The sequence below is a fragment of the Aphelocoma coerulescens genome, chromosome 20 (assembly GCF_041296385.1).
Source record: "Aphelocoma coerulescens isolate FSJ_1873_10779 chromosome 20, UR_Acoe_1.0, whole genome shotgun sequence".
Taxonomy (NCBI): Eukaryota; Metazoa; Chordata; class Aves; order Passeriformes; family Corvidae; genus Aphelocoma; species Aphelocoma coerulescens.
In genome coordinates, this window is record NC_091033.1 from 8,484,030 (window position 1) to 8,502,319 (window position 18,290).

General features: G+C 47.2%; 1 protein-coding gene across 3 annotated transcripts; it reads right to left on the bottom strand.

Moving 5' to 3' along the window:
- Window positions 1-3,865: 3,865 nt before the first annotated feature.
- Window positions 3,866-17,933, bottom strand: TPX2 (TPX2 microtubule nucleation factor). Of its 3 annotated transcripts, XM_069034179.1 has the most exons (17): window positions 17,834-17,933; window positions 12,865-13,009; window positions 12,478-12,603; window positions 12,186-12,321; window positions 11,509-11,640; window positions 10,714-10,836; window positions 10,143-10,276; window positions 9,677-9,834; window positions 9,088-9,259; window positions 8,817-8,955; window positions 8,157-8,373; window positions 7,841-7,939; window positions 7,006-7,182; window positions 6,739-6,885; window positions 6,086-6,197; window positions 5,244-5,431; window positions 3,866-4,795 (listed from the first exon to the last, which is right to left on the bottom strand). In XM_069034179.1, exons 2-17 carry the CDS (start codon window positions 12,965-12,967, stop codon window positions 4,685-4,687), a joined length of 2,274 nt encoding a protein of 757 aa, XP_068890280.1. In that variant the 5' UTR covers window positions 12,968-13,009; window positions 17,834-17,933; the 3' UTR covers window positions 3,866-4,684. The 3 variants fall into 3 exon arrangements, with proteins under 3 accessions (XP_068890280.1, XP_068890279.1, XP_068890278.1); XM_069034178.1 differs by lacking the exon at window positions 17,834-17,933 and having other exon boundaries at window positions 12,186-12,294; XM_069034177.1 differs by lacking the exon at window positions 17,834-17,933 and having other exon boundaries at window positions 5,244-5,410.
- Between the last annotated feature and the right edge of the window lie 357 nt (window positions 17,934-18,290).

Below are 18,290 nucleotides of genomic sequence, written 5' to 3' on the forward strand. Positions count from 1 at the left end.
GCAGTGCTGCTTCTCTGCATTGCCAAATCCCAGCTCCCAGTGAGCCACCAGTATGTGTGCCATGCATGGTCTGGGGTCAGACTTTGTCAGTGCTTCACATGTGGCATCGAAAGCGAGACAAGCCAGGATGGGAGCACAGCTGTTCCCCTGTCCTTGAGGTACTGCTGTCGCACCTGTCCCTACCCTGGCCTCAGGCACCCACCATCAACACCTCGATGCAAGAGCAACACTTGCTCAGCAGGACACAGCTGGGGAATCCTGAGTAGACACGGAGCTCTCTTGCTCCAGCCTTCACAGCTCGGATTTGTGGCTTCAGCAAGGCCAGCTCCTTTTCTAAAATCCATGGCAGGACTTGGAATGTGGTGAGGACCAGCAGGGATAATGCAGGAGAGCAGGCACACTGCTCCAACTCTCTGATGTGCTGATGCAGTTGAGTAGAAGCAGAGGTTGGAGCACCACCAGCATCCACAGCTCTTGGTGAGGATGACACCCATGCGGCCCAGTCCTGGCACAGCCACAGCTCCTGTGATGAGTGGGAGTCCCCACCTTGGCCTCTGGGAGGGCCACAGTCAGGAATAACTGGTCAGAAGCTGTGCCTGACCAGCAGGGACTCTGCCCATCGACTGTCATCGCCAACATACACTTTTGGAACTGCCTCTCCCTTCCTCCAGCAAGGGCTGCCAGGCACCTGGAGGCCATCAATGTCACTTCAGGCACATACTGCCACCACTCCACCAGCTTTCAGATCTGCACCCTCCTGGCAAACCCCAGGTGGAAGCAGCATATCCATGCCCAGGCACGAGGCAGGAGCCACGCTCCACAGCCCCCTTGGCGCTGTTGGTGTGGTGGACACTGGGATAAAATTCTCCAAGGAGAGCAGGAGCAAGCACCTAGACACTAGTCAGCCTTTCTGGGATGCCTGCAATCTTCCACACTCCCTGGGAGCAAGGCTGGTCTGCACACAAATCCTTAAGACAAGGTGAGGAAGCAAAGCCCTGAGCGTGGGTACTGGGGAGCCATGGTTCTTCAAAGGCAGTGGGTGACCATGGTTTGGCATTATCACAGATAAAATTCATTTGTGGGCAGAGAGAAATAAGCTGAAATTAGACCTTTGGGAAGAAGGAATTGTAGAATTGAAGGGCAGTATCTGTTGCACTTGGTCTAAAACCACACACCCCAAGGAGAAGCACAGTGCTCTGGGGCTCTGCAAACCAGCCACCACCCAGGCTTAGGGTTTTTTTTCCCCTTCCCATTCAGGAACTTAAGCCAGAGCCTACATTGGCTGCAGCTGGGAAACAGCCTGTCCTGGTGCTATCTGGCAGTGCCTCAAGCACGCTGTTCCCTGGCGACGCCGTTGTCACAACTGCGGCAGCACACTTTAACCTTTACGGTTACCCTGGGAAGGGAGGCTCTGCGGGGCCAAAGCCGGCCCATTCCCGGGAAACCCTACACCCCGGCTAAATCGAGCAGCAGGGCAGGCTGAACAACATCCCCACCTGAATCCCAGCCATGCTGCTGAAACACAAACCAGCCGGGCCGTCTGGCTTAACTGCTTCCATCAGTACCAGGGCTTCCACCATGAGCTGCCATCGTGTCATGACAGGTGCCAGCACGGTAATGGGGAAAGACAAGGAAAAATCCCAACATCATCAAAAGAGCATCCAGAGCAATGTGAACACCACCAGCAGCAGCACCACCAGAGAGTACCAGGACCTGGCTAGGTCCAGGAGTCCTTGCCAGGCCAGGTTCACACAAGCAGCCACCACTCTTTCCCAGTGGAGACAGAAGGGAGAAACAAAGCTGTGATCTGAGGGCATCATCAAGCCTTTTCATAAGAATTTATTCACCAGATAATTTGATCTTGCAATTCAACATGAAAGTCCAGGAAAACATTGTCTGCTTTTTAGTTCCAACTCTGTGTTCAGATCAAATTATTTTGATAACAGATTGAGTACAGCTCAACTAGAAAGGGAGCAGAGGAAGATTTTGTACCCAGATCTTCTCCCCTCACCTCCTCCCCCTCCTTGCTCTCAAGGCATGCACATACTGGTGATGGGCTTTGAGTACTGGAAGATGAAAATGTTTCTGCAAAATCCACACAAGGAGAATATAGATTTTACATCAGTTTCTCAACCTACCCTGACTCTAAAGGCAGGTACTGGAAGAGCACTCAGTTAAATCCCAGTCTCTTGCTCCCGGTCCTGTAAATTTATTCTCCCCAGCACTGGAAAAATCACTGACCACCAGTTCCCTGCTGAAGCCTTAGCCAAATCCCATCCTCTCCAACATCCAGCTCCTTCAGGACATGATTTTTATACACTTTGTACACGAGAACAGCTTTCCCACCGTGACACCACTTCCCTCCTAATTAAGAGGACAGGTCCCACACCCCAGCCCGTGAGAACCTGGTGGGTGACTCCAAGCTCATACAAACACCCCAGGCCCTTGGAGGCCCAGCTGCCTGAGGTTCCTGCCCCTGTTTGCAGTGCATGGGGAATACAAGAGGGCATGTTTGGGGGAAGACGTAATGTCTTTTATTAGACCCAAATGATACCATTGGGGAAAAAATACTGCCAAGCTGTCAGGCACACAACCTCTTCCTCAAGACAGAAGAGGCCATGTAGGGCCATCAGGGAAATCCAGCTGCTTCATCCTTCAGGGATCAGTGGCTGCTCCAGTTCCATGGCCTCATGATCCTGCTTGCCTTCACATTCTTCAGCAGCTCATCATCATTCCAGCTTCCCCCTGACTAATCATAAATATTTGCTGCTCCTGCTGCCCACACGCTGCCTTCTCCAGAGCTGGCACTCGAGGAAAAAGGAAGGGCTCCCTGACAGCAGGTCTGAGGTTCTGTAATGTCCCTAGCCAGTACCAGATCACAGGGAACAGCTCCACCGTGACAGAAATGGGGATAAAGCAGACAGATCACATGGATTTTAGTTTTCAAGAAGAGGACGCTGACATGTCCCTTGTGCTCCAGCCACTCCTGCAAATTTTCACAACAGCAGTGACAGCAGTTTTTCTGGCTGTCCTGTAACTCTCAGCTCAGTGACACAGGGCTATCAGCAAAGCCAGAAAAACGTGGCTGAAGACAGACTGGGTCAAGCTTTTGGGCCAAGCTCTGCCCCAGCTACACAAAGATCCTCAAGAGAAGGGAAGGAAAAGCTGAAATTTGAGCAAAAAGGAGCCATTTCCAAGAATCCACACTGCCACAGGGTCATTCATCCTTTAGTGCCAACATACTTCCCCCCAAGCCTCTCATTCTCCAGTTCCTCAGTTACTAACTGCACAAAGTGGGGATGGCTTTTCCTCTTTTAATCCCAGCACTGAAGTTTTAGGTTGATGCTCTTTGAAACACTCCCATAGAGACCCCAGCTGTTCTGCAATGACATCTCTTGAGCATCACACTTTTTAGGATAATTCCTGCAGAAACATCATCCCTTGGCTACAATAAATGTTCTTCTTGGAATTTAGGTCTCTAAGGTCTTTCTTTCACTGTTATGTCTCTCAATCTATAGGTAAAATAGCAATTGCTTGATGTACTTCAGCAAGAATGAGACAGCACCTCTAACCATCCCCTTAGCTGGAGTCTAACACCAAGTCTGAACTCTCTTTTTCACCCAAAAATCTGAACAAAAAGCTACACACTCTGGGAGTACTTCAACAGTATACAAATTCAGAAGAAATGAAATCAAATGTTTTTCATAACCACCAAACAAGAAAGTTTGTCCAGTTAGGACAAATTAATTCTCAGTTGTCCTTTTCCCCCCTCTCTTCTAAACAGCAGTACAGTAGCAAGCACCTCTGCTTACAGGTGTTTCAGCAAGATATAAAGGTAAAAAAAAAATCAGAGCACAATACTAAGTTAGAAATAATTATTAAAACTTTAATCTAGATGTGTCCACTCTTCACAATGCCAGCAGTTTTGTCCTCTAACACATTTGAGCACTTGGGCTATATTTAGCTCTGCTCACTGCCCAAACTGGCCAGAGATGCTGATGGCTCTGTAGCCAAAAGACCTGCACTGGCAGGAGCTGGGGCAGCAGCTTACAGCAGGTCACTTGCCAGATAAATGGTTCTCCAAATAGAAGAACTTCAGCTATAAAACAGCAAGATGGTTTAATGCTCTAATAGACACAGAGAACTACTTTAAAGCGTGGGCAAGATTTATAGTTGTGGTCATCTGAACATTAACAAGAAAGGCCAGACCCACGCTACGCTGGCTTGAAGGAGCCTCACATCACTTAACACAATTCAAGCTTAATGCAGACTAAAAGGCTAAAAAACAGACACTTGAAAATAGTCCTTAGTGTACAAACACAAGGCAGCTCTGCCAGATGCACACATCTGTGCAGTCAGCCTTTAACAAAAACTTTTCTGCAGGAAAGGGCTTCAGCCCACTAGCCAGAGACAGCAAGCAGATTAGGAGTTTTTATTTAGTTAGGTACACAATATCCATAGGCAATATCAAAACTTAGTTTAGTCTCTAGAGAACACAGAGTCTGTATATGCAGCAAGGCCAGGAGGCACTGCTGGGATGTCATGGGCTCAGGTGGAGTTTAACTACTCAGTACAACAACAGAATCAAACGTAAGAGTTCAGACTGAGCAGCCATGGAAAAACAACTGCTCCCTCTCTCCTACCTAGGGAATGGAGAGGGATGCTCCCTCCTGTTATCACATCATCAGCACCGGAATCTGTCTGAGAAGTTGGGAGACTTTGGCATAGTCAGTGGCTGATCACTGGGCTTCACTTCCAGGCTGCGGTATTTGCGTATTGGGTTTGCCTTGTGAACCTGTGAAAAAATAAATATAAGCAAGGGCAAAACAAAGCAAATGGTTGCAGTTGTGATGAAGCTGAGCTTTGCAGGTGAGCCGTGGAGGAGGTGAAGGCAGGCATCTGCCTGAGACCACCACACCACCCTGGGCACTGGAGTGAGGGACTGGGAAAATGCACAGCATATGTTGGGGTTATAGGTTTTACTAAGATCATTCTGCTTTGATAACTACACGTATGCAGCTCCAAAACTCAGCCATCTCAGAACAGCTGCCTTCTTTGTTTACATAGTTTTGTAGGTTTGGTTTTTTTAAACCAGTTGTGAAGATGGTGAGTTGTCAGTTTGCAAAAGGGAACCTTGGAAAGGCAGTTTGAGCACAGCTCAACAGTGACATTAGCTCCTTAAGGATAATTCCCACATTCCTTTGGGTTACTTTATAACCCTTGCTCAGAAACAGCTCACTTACCATTTCTTGTCTTAGCTTAGCAATTTCTTCCTTTTCACGCTCCTCTTGTTGCTGCCTGATCTGCTCCTCATACCTTTCCCTTAAGGCTTCTGCGTCTGCCAATCGCTTTTCAAATTCTTGCCTTTCTTTTGCTCTTCTTTCTGTTGCCAGCTCAAAGCTTTCAGGAACTACAGAACCAGAAAGGCTCTCTAAGTTTAGAAATAGAGGAGATAACATTGGTTCAAAGACAGTCAGGTAAAGCAGAGCAGTACTAGTGTCAATGGAAGCCTCCCTTTGGAGAGCTTCCCCTTGGCAAGGGTGGTTAGGAGATACCTCCAGGCTTCAGGAAAAGGGAAAACTTTACTCCCAGACGTGAGCAGTGTTAATGCAGACGTCACCCCGTCACGGGTGTTCTCATGGGAGGGAGCAAGCACACAATTGTTAGTACAAACAAGGTTTTGGCTGGTTTTACGCCCTACAAATCTCAGCCTACCCAAGCAGTAGATGCCTTCATCTCATTAGAAACGGGAGGGAAAGAGTGACAGTGCTGCAGAAATGCCAGCTGTCTCTACAGGGAGCTCCTCACATTCTCAGTACCCTTATCCTGAGCTGGCACACATCAATCATCTGCCAATTGCAGCAGAGCTGCTAAATACAGCTGCCATGCTAGAACAGGACAGGGGGGTGGAGAGGAAATCCCCCTGCTCCCAAGGGACACAAGCTGTTAGGCAATTAGTTGATTAAATGCAAGGTACTATTGGCTGCGCTGATGAAGAAGAGGCAACAGCCAGAAAAAACATCACTTAATTGCATCATTTCTGAGCTATTAGCCAAGCCCGTGTAGCAAGTACTCATAACTCTACCTGATAACATCTTATGCTCCTTTTTGGGCACAAAAGGCTCCTGGTACATCACTGTGTTAGGACGAGCTTTAAAACAGGCTGCTTCTTTCTGCCTTTTCAAGTCTTCTTTAAGCTGCAAGAGGAAGAGAGCACATCAAGTGCCAGGCAGAAAGAATCCATCTCCCCATGACCCAGACTCCAGCACTCCCTACACTGGAAAAGCCATGTTGACTTAGTCAAATCATTTCCATAGAAAATTTATTAAAGCCAAAAAGTGGTGTCACTTGTTGCCCAACAGTTTCTTTGCCAAATATAGCCTGAAGAAAGTTTCAAGTGTCCACTGTAGACTTCATGTGAGAAAAGCAGTATCTTATTTATGTGTCAATATACTCCTGGAGATAGTCAGCAAAGGGATTCAGCTGCACAGAGCTGCTACTTAGAAAACACCCACAGATGCTCGTACAGTTGTGGTAAATACCATCATTTACCATAAAGTGAGAAAAAACAAAAAAAAAACAACCCATTGACCACTCCTTAACCCATAGCCAAGTACAGAAAAAATCCTTGCTCAAACTCAGCTACTGATTCAGTTCAAGGAGGACACTTTCTGTAGTCAACCACAACCCCATCAGCTGCTTTAAGTCTGGTCATTCCTATTATCCTTTTCATCCTACCTGCTGTTTCCAGCTCTGGAGCTTGGCAGCTCCCCGTTCATCCACCTGCAGATGGAATGGTTCAGGCTGAGTTGGGGTTTTGACCTTCTTTTCTGGCAGTTTAACTTGGTCAAAGTAAGGCAGAGGCAGTGCTTTGAACTTTGGCACCTGAAATAAACAACTCAAAATATTTCTCGTCCTTTCCTTGGAAGTTTAATAGACAACAGCAAATCCTGCCACACTTTTTTTACTGAAGGAGTGAAATCCAAAGTAGCTTTTAATTCTTACCTCTTCCTTTTGTAGTTCTTCTATTTTTTTCTCTTTTTGTATTTGTCGCTCTCTGTCCCGGGCATCGAAAGAGAAGGGGCAAACTTCCACGTGCCTCTGCTCTGGCATTTTGGGTTTGAAGGGCACTCCATAATGTGGCATAGGATTAGCTTTGATCACAGCCACCTCTTCTTTTTCCTAAAGGGATATTAGCATTAGGATCTGATGTTTTACTTTTGTATAGGCTGCAATTCCTGCCAAGCAAAGCCACAAAGAGCTTTGATTGCACTCCTTTAATAAGGGGCAAACAAACAGTGGACACTGCAAAAATTAGGAATCCAACAAGTATCAATTTACTGGCAGCCTGAACCACAGGCCCAGTTCTTCCTTTTTTGAAACCACTCTCAATTCTAGTACTCATCCAAATTAGACTGTAATTATTTAATATCCTCTTGACAAGAAGGAAAGGAAGAAAGGTGTGAAGCTTTCAAAATCCTGCTCCCCACCTCAGAGAGAAGAAAGGTCATGTGTAGTATCTGCCTTCAGTAACAGAATAGGGAAGGATGAGAAATCTAAGCAGTCCACTTCCCTCATTCATAGCAGCAACACCTCAGAAACCCTTATCAGTGCCCTAGCATTTAAATTATTTTATTTTTAAAAATAATTCAGTTTCTGTAAAAGGAGCAGCAATAACCAGATTGCTTGAAGTGAATGGCACAGGCAAAGGTAACCCTGGACGAACTGCTCACAAAGAGGGAAGGGGCTTCCAGCCCCAGAGCATCCCACCCACATCCAGAAGCATGGCAGGCACCACAGTGAGACCTGAGCCTGGCTCCAGCCTCGTCACAATTGTTACCTTTTCTTCCTCTCTGCCAGACACACGGGTTCTGCTTTTCAAGGTGAAGGCTGGAGACTTGGGGACTGTAACAGGAAGTGCTTTCTTCTCTGGAACACCCTGTTCAGAAGAGCCAGCAAGGAGTTACCCAAGGCCAAGTGCCAAGAACACGGTACAGAGAAACAATGTGACAGCACAGGACATAGCCATTGCAGTTCTTACCTAATGACAGACACTGTTTTCTAAGATCATTAAACACATAATGCCACATAGCTACAAGCATTTTGAAGCTCATTGCCACTCCAGTCCCAAGCCTGGGTGTTATTAAACTTCTTACCACAACATCCTCCAGGATTTTTGTGGGACATGGCCTGGAATGGAATTCGAAGCGCTCTTCCTCCTGCTGCTTCTTACTCTCACGCTCCTGAATCCTTTTTTCTATTTCCAGCTGAAAGCCGATGGGTTGGGTGAGCTCCTTCACAGGAGGTTTCTTGGGCAGGAGCGGCCCACCTTCAAAGATTTTGTGATTGAGTTCTCGTGCTTTGAATTTGTACCTATGCAGGAATAATGGAGACAGTCACCAATTGTATATTAGTGCACAGCTGTAGTTAGCAATTCCTCCTTTGCCTTTAAAACAGCAAGATTAATAAGGAAAATCTTACAGATTGTTTTCCTAGAAATCCAAACCTCTGCCTACAGGCAAGTTTTGAAGTGCATGCAGGCTGCATTGCTATATTGGGTTTACTTTACTCATCAGAAGCTGTGTTCAATCCAAGATCAGGTCTCCTAAAAGCACTTCCTTCAAAATTAATTGTTTATATTTCACTTCCCTACAATCAGAGCTAAAGAATTACGAACAACCTAAAGGAATATCAATGGTGTATGCTCATTCTTTTACACAAAAGGGTATTCCAGAGAAGTGATATTTTGGTATCTGTAACATATTTCTGGTGTGGTACATTCATCCCCTGGAGGACTAGAGTAAGCCTTTACTTACTGCTGAATTTTCTCTATCTCCTCTTCTTCTAACTCTGCAGCAGTTTTGCAGGTGACAGGTCTCAAGCGGTGCTTTGTTCGGAGCACTGGTGTTTTGGGGTGTGTGATCCGAGCCTTCACCGGCTTTCCTGAAACTGAGCCTACAAATTCAAGTCACAGAGACCAGCAGTTAACGGCAAGGCCTGCAACAAACACAGGCCATTTGCTCAGAGTAGTCAAAGCATCTCTTGCTCTACCACCACACATCTGTGGACACAGCCAGGACCACTCACCTTCCTCAGATTTCCTGCTCCTCAAATGGTAACGAGGGGGTGTGCGTTTTTGGAATGCTTCTACCTGCTCAGCAAAGGACACATACTCTGTTGTGGCTTCTTCAAGTTTTCTTTTGTTTCCCTGGGACAGATTGAAAGGTTTGGGGACAGTGGGCCCCTTCGGCATTCGCACCTGGAGACAGAAAACCACAGTCAGTAATGGCCAGGAGGCTCTGATGACATTTCCTATCCCCATGGATGCACAGTATTTGTCCCTTCCTCTCACTGCAAAGAAGTTAACACTTCACATTAAGCACAAGTGTTAACAGTCTGAACATGCACAAGTTATATTGGGAAACTGTATGGAGCAGATTAAAGCATGAAGTGGAATGACTGGAAGATCTGACACTAAAGGGCCCCTTTTTCCACAAGGTTTCTTTGGAGTCTTGTGGCAACACAGACACACAGGAAGTTTGCAGTCGGGTTTGCACAACACCTGCCTCTCCTGTGGTAACCTCTCTGTGGGTCATCAGCCCAAGCATCGCACAAGCAGCAGGGAGGTGATGGCAAGAATCAGTGAGTTGAGTGCTGGCAACACTCTGGCTCTCACCGGAGAAGGGGGATGCTTCCTCAGTACTGCTGCAAAATCCAGCTCCTTGTACTCATTCCCAGGCTGGCTTTCCACATTCTGTTTAATTCTATTCTCCGTGCAGAAGTGGAAATCAATTGGCTTCGTTACTTGACCAGCAGGTCTCTTCATGGGTTGTCCTAGAAGAAAAGCACATGTAAGGACTGGAAGCCTTTTGGTGTGGGGTAGGATTTGTGGAAATATAAACAGCATTTAATTTCTAACAACTAGATAAGTTTTTAAAGAACTCATCTTTAACTTTTCAAAACATGACATAACCCAAACACACCTGTTTCCAGGCAGTTTAGGGGCTGATCTACAGTAAAGGGCTCCTAATATTTATTGCAAAGTCTGGAATGCTTGTTTTCAAAGGTACTTGCACAGCTCTCTGCAGCACTCTCCAGCTGAACCCAACACAGCTTCATTCTGCAATTCAGGCAGAGCCCACCTGCTCCAGCAATAGCTGTTTTCAGATACTCCTCATTCTTCTTCCGCAGCTCCATAACCTCCTGCTGCAACTGCTGCATCTTTTCCAGCTCCTGCTCCTCTGTACTCTTCTGCTTGCTAGAACGTTTGGTCCTCCTGCAGAAGCACATTAGAAACTAAGATATGCCTTCCTGCTTCCCTGATTATTAGCATGATGTTAGTGCAAGGAACATGCTTATCTCCAATGTCACTGCAGGAGCATCACAGGTTGTAAAAACATCCTCTTTAGAACAGATCTGCTTGGGTTTTGTTTTTTCAAGGAATCTCACAGCTAGCTGCTATTCTGCAGACCCATTTGCTGTGTCCATTCTCAATCCGTTAGGAAGAACAACTTTTTCCTCAAAAGAAAAGCAAAAGCTTTCCTGTGCACAGCTTCAGCTGGTGAAATGCATTTCATCCTAATACTGTTGCCTTGACACGGTGTTTACTAAATGTGATACCATCACATGCTAAGTTGAAGCTGAAAACACTCAGCCAGGACTGTCACCTAAATCAACTGTGATTAGCAGACAAGTCACAAGAAAGCCACGTACTTCAACATTGTTGGCGTGGAGGGCATGGTCAATTTGCTTTTCCCTCTCCCTGGGGAGACATCAGAATCCTGCAGGGGCTCTGTCTTTGTGGATGCTTCTGTCACCTTCTCTCTGCTGCCAGAACTAAGAAAACAAGTTGTTAGGGCAAACCCCAGGAATAAACTGTGTTCTAAGTAAATGACCACCTGCAGTTCTCACCATCATGCATAACCATCCCAACACCTGGTGAGGTCTAAGGTACGCCAGGCTGGCCTTCCCTCACCCCAGGCCCAGGTATGGACCATCCAGCTTTCCCTGGTACTCCAAGGTTGCAGAAGGGAAGATTAATTACTGAGTTTTTGGAGAAGGGAGGTATACCGTAGATCATTGAAGTACAGTGGTGTTTCAAAGATCACACTTCAATTTCCTGACCTCAAGCTTATCACCATATGATACCTTAGTGGTTAAGTTAATTTGAGAAATATTTTAGCTGTGACTCTTTCATAGCTAATGACTGCCTGATGACTTCCTGATGGATAAGTTCAGACAAATTTAAAGCTAACTGACAGACACTGAGTAAGGAGTAAGAAGGTGAAGAAGCCCATGCTTGTTTCATTCACATCTCTACCTCCAAACAGAGCAACTCCTTCAGCATTTACAGCCATTTCTTGTTTATGAAACCAGTATCAGCAACCAGTTCCAGCCACCACCCCCTAACCTTCCTGTAAGAACCTTCTCAGCCAGGTGGAAACCCTTTGCAAAGAAACAGTTGTCTCCCTTTTCACAGCCCTAAACAGAAGGACTTGGATGACATACATTCTCATTTTCTTCAAAGGTGGAACCTCTTCCTTATTATCCGAGGCATTAGCAATTCTCTCTGCTTTGATTCTGCCCGGCTGCTTGCGCTGCTGGGTTTTCCCCTGCTTTGTAGCCAGTCTCCTGCCCACTCTAGAGTAGAACAGAAAGCAGAGGTCAATTTTCCCACAGATCTGAGGAGACACCTGACTTGGATAACACTTTTTATGTCAGAGTACCCCCTAACTCCACCATATAAATTGTGTTTAACACAACGATCCAAATGCAGCACGATTTATTAAAGTTTAACAATCCATAAACTAAATATTCTTTGCTATACATGAGCATGCAGAGCCCTTGCATTCATATCAAGAGTGAGTTCTGGCCAAGTCAGGCAGATATAAACAAAGAAACTTTATAAGCCACCTCAGTTTCAGATATCCTCACATTCCAGAAGGTCCTGGTGCTGCCGAGTCTCATTTGACAAGTATGTGAGACACTGCATTACATTTCCACCCTGGAGACTGTCCCTCCAGCTTAGCCTGCAGATCAGGTGTCCCCATACACGATCTCCATACTGGAGAACTCCAGCCCCACAGGATGCCCCAAGAACAGCTAGAACTGCAGATCCTGAGAGCAAGGACCTGCTTAGTTACACCATCATCAATCATTGTACAAACTGAACACAAGTATTTCACCTCTGAGGGGCCTCTGCAGGGGCAGCAGCTGTCCAGGTTGCCAGGGACCCAACAATATTCTGAGAGACTGCTTTAGCCTGGGCACATTCTGCTTCACCATTGCTTTCACCTGAGAAAGGGGCAAGCGTCAGCTCATCTACATACACAGAACAACAAGAAGTAAAACCACATGAGACCTTGCAGAAAACAGTTTATGAAGATGGCCCCACAAAAGCCAGACAGAGGCCTTTCCATCTGGCCAGCGAAAAGCCGGTAAAATTTATTCCCTCCCTGCTACACCATGCCAGCTTACTCATTGCTACTTCTTGTGATGGGACAGAAGACAGAATAACATCAGGCTTTGAAAAAGCAGGGCTGCTGTGTGAGGCCTTTGCCAGATTTTCTGCAGGAGGGACATTCTCCAGATTGGCTTCTCGGTCTGTAAGGAGAGAAAGACTTTCACTATACATACTGTTAGGAACTGTTAACAATACCCCAGAATATCATTATGAGGTTAACAAAGTCAAGTTACAGATGACAAAATTTAAATACAAAAAAAACAGAACAAAAGAAAACCCGTGCATGATTAATGATGCAGTTAACAGTGTGATTAATTGGCACAGAAGCCAGGCCCTAAACAAGGGTCACACCAAGGTGTCATCCAATAAGGAAACCACTCAAGGAATTGGAAGCAACTTACCAAACCAGGAGTCTGCATTGTATACATCATCCTCACTCAGAGTTGCAAAGTTGATGCAGACATTTGGGACATCAAAAGAATAACGGGATTCTGGCTTAGACATCTTCACAGTCACACTGTCCCCAGGAGTCCTCTGCCTGCACCACTAGAGCCATTTAGACAACAACAGGGTATCAGTGGAATCATCCCCCACCTCTTTTCCTCTGCAGGGTTTCTCGAGAAAGGCATTGGGACAGCCTTTGGTACATCCCCCCTTCTTGCACTTCACACCTTAGGGCAGAACTCCTCATGAACAATGCAGAGTTTTATTCTACTGCTGATCTGCAAAGCTAAGGAGACTTTACCACTGTTGAGATTTGCAGGTTCAAAACTGTCAGAAAGATCAAGTTTTGACAGGGATTAGAAATACAGACAAATAGAATTGTATTTTTTAAGAGGAAGTAAATGATAAAGCTTTTCCAGAGAGCCATTGATTTGCACTTCATTCCCTCACCACACACAAAGAAGAGTTCTCACCCTTACAGGATTTACAAAGCTGATGAGATTCACTCCAGAGCACCGCAATGCACAGCCTCTCTCCCTCTCTGAAGGGCTATAAACAAGAACTAATGACACAAAGCTGCTCTTCTATAGAATAAATTGATTTTCAAAGCAGGAAGAGGGCTCTGTAGAGCATTGTTACTGGGCAAACAGTCAGAAGGAGGGCAATGTCAGGCCTCTTGCATTCCATAACACTAGCCCGAGGCTGGCCAGGCTATAAACAAACTGAGCACTGTGACCCGTGTCAAACAGTCCCTACAGTTAATTAATGAAGCACTGACAGCAAGAGGAGTCCCTGTGTCAACAGGTGATATTAAACTCAACAGGAACAGGAATAAAGCCAGTGACAAAGTTATAAACCCTGAAATTACAACAAAACCTTTTTTGCAAAGGTGCTTTTGTGATGCCTTCAACAGCTGTGAGGCAAAGCTCACAAGGATGTTATAAAACACTCCCCAAGGAAATCACCTGAACTTTGCTTTTATGAACCCAAGAAATTCCAAAGCAGCATATTCCTAATCCACAGAGCCTCAGCCCTAAACCACCTGTCTAGGCAGACCACACATGGTTCAAAACCCAGATGGTGTTTCCCAATAAATAACAAAATGGTCAAGAGTAAAGCAAAACAGGGTTTAGGGGGTACCACACTGGTCACAACCACTGGCCCCCGAGGATGGATGCACCAAGAAGCCTCTAGCTCCCCAGAGCAGAACTGTGATAGTTAAAGGGAAAAATGTCATTAGAGAAGCACCAGCTACACAGCTGGGAAGATGTCAAGGTAGGGCCCAAAGAAGGCAAACAGAAGAATTGGAGCCAAAACCAACTGTAACTGAGCTTGAGACATGGCTGGAATCAAATGCTTTCCTACTGCCCTTAATCAAGATAGAATTTCTGTCAACACTTTAGACTTTTTTTAAAAATCAAATGCGTCATCTGCATTCTCCCCTCACCCTCTCCAGTCAGAGGCAGAGCTCTGGGCATCATGTTTCACAGCTACTTGTGCCCACTGCTACACTGCTGCAGTTTCCAGCTTTTTACTGTGTGGAGTCCATATTCTTCCATAGTGTCACCACCCTCATCATTGACGTCACTGCTGACCCCTTCTCTCTCCCCTCTATCCCAGACAGAAGAGAATACTCAGGAAAAGAAAAGGATTGTATCACTGCCTCAGTTTCATACTCTGTTTCTTGAAAGAGACAACAGGGAGGTAAAAGTTATTATGACTGAACTCCAGAGAGTCCATTTCAGTCAGATGAACTCATGGCATCCACTTCTCAAATCCCTACATATCCTCCAGGTCCTGCCCAGAACAGGATTGACAGTGAAGCTGCAGTTCACTGAAAGGCATCCCGCTCCTCCGCCCACCGACTCAGCTAGGACAGGGATCAGCCAGGAATGCTGCGGTGATTTATCGCTCCTGTGCCCACCATGAGGCATCTGCAATCCCAACAGGCTCAGCCAAGCACAGCCCGACACCCGCTGCCCACTCCCTGCACACATTTTAAAACACCCGGTGGTGATTTTGACAGCACAACCACATTTATCTCAATACAAAATTCTTTCTCGCAGCATTCATCCACCAGGAGGGAGGCGTGGAAATTTTTCCTCATTAATAGGGACGTTCCCTAATTAGCAGGCACTGCGTGCATTTCCCCAAGCGTGATTATAGGCATGCTGTAATCCTACATGGATTTAAAGTATGACCCTGCTCTCCCCCACATTCATCACCTCCTGTGTCGACATGGGTGTCTGCAGCAAGCCAGCCAGGGAACCCTCAACCCCTGTTCTGCAGGATCAGCTTTCACCTGGTTTGCAGAGCTGCTGGGGCAAGAAAGGAGGATCTGATCTTCTCGCTTGCAAAAACACCCCAAATTCCTTTTATAAAGAAGCTACTTAATTAAAACCTTAGTTTTCTTTCTAGGTCTGCTCTCTCACTGACCTAAATATGCCTCCAGAGCAGCACAGCCACATCCACACGGAGGAACAGGCAGTGGGTTCCTCTGGACATCAGGTTTCTTTTGAGTAACTACACTTTGGCACGTTCCAGAAGAGTGCCTTGGCATGGTTTAGATTAGTTAGCTTTGAAAAAGGATTACACTAAATTGGAACAAGCATTCCTATCCCAGAATAAGACTGATCCAACAGCAAGTGCAATAGGTATTTTGGAATAACTTCACACCTCACTCTAATCCAAATTAGCTTTAAGATACCGACACAATTCCATCACAGATGTGTTCAGCATCTTTTTCTTGATATAGTTGTGAATTTTGTGCCAGCAGCACCCACTGCCTAGACAAAGGAGCCTCCCAGCCATACAGGCCATGGTGTTGGAGATAGGATGCAGCATTCCAAGATGAGAACTCAAGGTCAGAGGGAGAAAGAATGGAGGAGTTTGAGTTTGGGAGAGTAGCAAGGACAGAATGATAGTGATAGAGACAGGCTGTGACATGACAAGTGGGAATAGCTTCAAACTAAAATATGAGAGATTTAGATTGGATATTAGGGAGAAAGCCTTCCCTGTGAGGGTGGTAAGGCTCTGGCAAGAGTTGCCCAGAGAAGCTGTGGCTGCCCCATCCCTGGAAGTGTTGAAGGCCAGGTTGGACAGGGCTGGTCCAGTGGAAGGTGTCTCTGCCCATGATGGGGGCATTGGAACAAGATGAGCTTCAAGGTCCCTTCCAACACAAACCAGTCTGGATCCCAAGGAGGGCAGAGAGATATGCTCTTTCTTGCTACCTTGCAATGTAGATAAGGCCCTGGTGAACTGGAGATGATGCCTTATCACAACACAGCACTGGAGCTTCACGAGTTACAGGTGTTACTTATGGCAATTCCTAACAGGATCAGAAAGCAGAAGAAACAACAGCAGACACACAAGAAGGCTATTCTAAGCTACATCAGCAGATAAACACAAAGCAAGCTGATCCACATGCCTCAAAACCCAAGACAGGCAACCAGGAATAAGCAATAAGAGCTTCCCCAAGGCTGAGGCAGCTGCATGGGAATGCGCTCTAGCAATTCCAGGGCTTTCTGCTGGGCTTCAACACCAGCTACCACTTAAACACAGGATGCCACACTAACCAGGCAGCTTTAATTCAGCCTGGCAGCTTCTTTATTGTCCTGCAAACCAGAGTTTTCCATTCCTTTTATTGGGATAATAACCCAGACAAAGTTCCTGAATGTTTTTCAGGGGTTAACGTGTAGGTTGGAGCATTAGAAAGGGCTGTAACTCCCTCTCTGAAGCTACAGTCCTGTCACCACAGCCTGGTTAGAACCATCCCACCACAAAGCCATCACCGGAACTCCCTCTGCACGATGCCAACAGCTTCAGAAACTCATCCTTCATCCTTACTTTTCCCTGAGCAGGGTTAAGTGAACACTTACAACACACTCTGGATCTACAGCGTCTCCCTCCTCTCTCATGCCCCTTACTCAAAGTTCAACGGAGCTTTTCTGCAGTACAAAATCAACACTGGATTCATCATCCCCCAGAACGCTGCTGTTGCATCATTTAACGCTCAGTCTGGAAGACAAAGCCTTTAACTCGCCCCAGGTGAGAAATAAACCCGCAGAGAGCTCCGCAGACCCCCCCAGCGGCAGCCAAGGGAGGGGTGAAGTGCTAGCACAGCCTTTGCACTGCTAACGGCCCAGACCCGCCCCCATTCCCAAAAATAAACAGCCCCGACATCTCGTGCTCCCTAAAAAAGATCCCACACGTTTCAGAAGACATGAAGATGGGACACTCTAAGAATAGACGTTCAAGGAAAAGTAAATTATTTTTAGCTAGTATAACCTCAACTAATTGTTAGAGTAAGTTGAAGGTCCTTCAGTTTAAAAAAAAAAAAACCCTAATAAAAATAGCTCCCCTAATGCTTTTTCTGTTACTTAGGCCAGGTTTTCGCTGGTTTACTTCCTTCCTTTTCCCGGGAAGCAGGATTTGGACTAAGAAGAATTAACAGAGATTTACACCGTGAAATACAGAGTTTCATCGCATTTCGCGATTGTTTAAAGACTTAAAACTTTATTTCACTCCCGAGGCACCCACCCCACCGTAAGGCACACGCCTGGCGTTCCCGTACCGCGATCCCACCCGGAGAGCGGGAACCCCCCGCCACGGCGGCTCCTCCAGCTGCCGGCCGGGGGCCCCGGGCTCAGCTCTCCCGGGGAACGACGGGTTCGCAATCAGCCCCCGGGGCTCCGTTACGAGCCCGCCCGCTAAGCACCGCGACAGCGCCTCTGGCCACGGGCTGAGCGGCCGGAGCCGCCTTCCGCCTCCGCTTCCCAGCCGAGACCTCGGCTCCGTTACCAATACCTGGGCTCGGAGAACAGCCGCATAGCCACGGCCGGAGCGAACGGCCAGCTGTGGGGAAGGGCTGAGGGTCGGGGAAGGAGGGCGAGGCCAGGAGTGCCCGGCCGAAGCCCCCAGACTCACCTCGGCAGCGCCGCCGCCACCCCGCGCGGCCGCTCTGCTGCCGCCGTTAACGGATTTCAAACAGGGCTCGGCCGTCCGAACCCACCAATCAACGCCCGGCTCACGCCCTTGACGCGCGCTGATTGGCCGGACCGCCTGGGGACCCGGATAAGCAGACCCCGCGCAGCGCAGTTGTGCTCTCCCTGCAAAGCCTGATGGGAAATGTAGTAATTGCGTGCTCGGACAGCGCCACAGTGACCGGGCGAGAACCGAACCACAACTCACATAACGCACTACGGGACACACTGGGCCAATCGGGAAAGGCGGTGCTCTGAGTGTCGTTCTGGACGGCCTATCAGCGGCCGGCGGGCGGTCCCCAGGGCCAGTGTCAGCTGAGGCGGCCGCGGGGCCGGGCAGAAACCCACCGGAGCTGGGCCTTGGTGCTGCGGCAGTATCCGTGTCCGCTGCCCGGCTTCCA

What these genes read in the sequence shown, in the direction of transcription:
- TPX2 (XM_069034179.1), bottom strand. Translation starts at nt 12,967, where the DNA reads ATGTCTAAGCCAGAATCCCGTTATTCTTTTGATGTCCCAAATGTCTGC. An exon ending in CAATGCAGACTCCTGGTTTG is followed by an intron (nt 12,604 to 12,864) that starts GTAAGTTGCTTC and finishes CTCTCCTTACAG; the next exon opens with ACCGAGAAGCCAATCTGGAG. An exon ending in GAGATAGAGAAAATTCAGCA is followed by an intron (nt 8,374 to 8,816) that starts GTAAGTAAAGGC and finishes ATTCCTGCATAG; the next exon opens with GTACAAATTCAAAGCACGAG.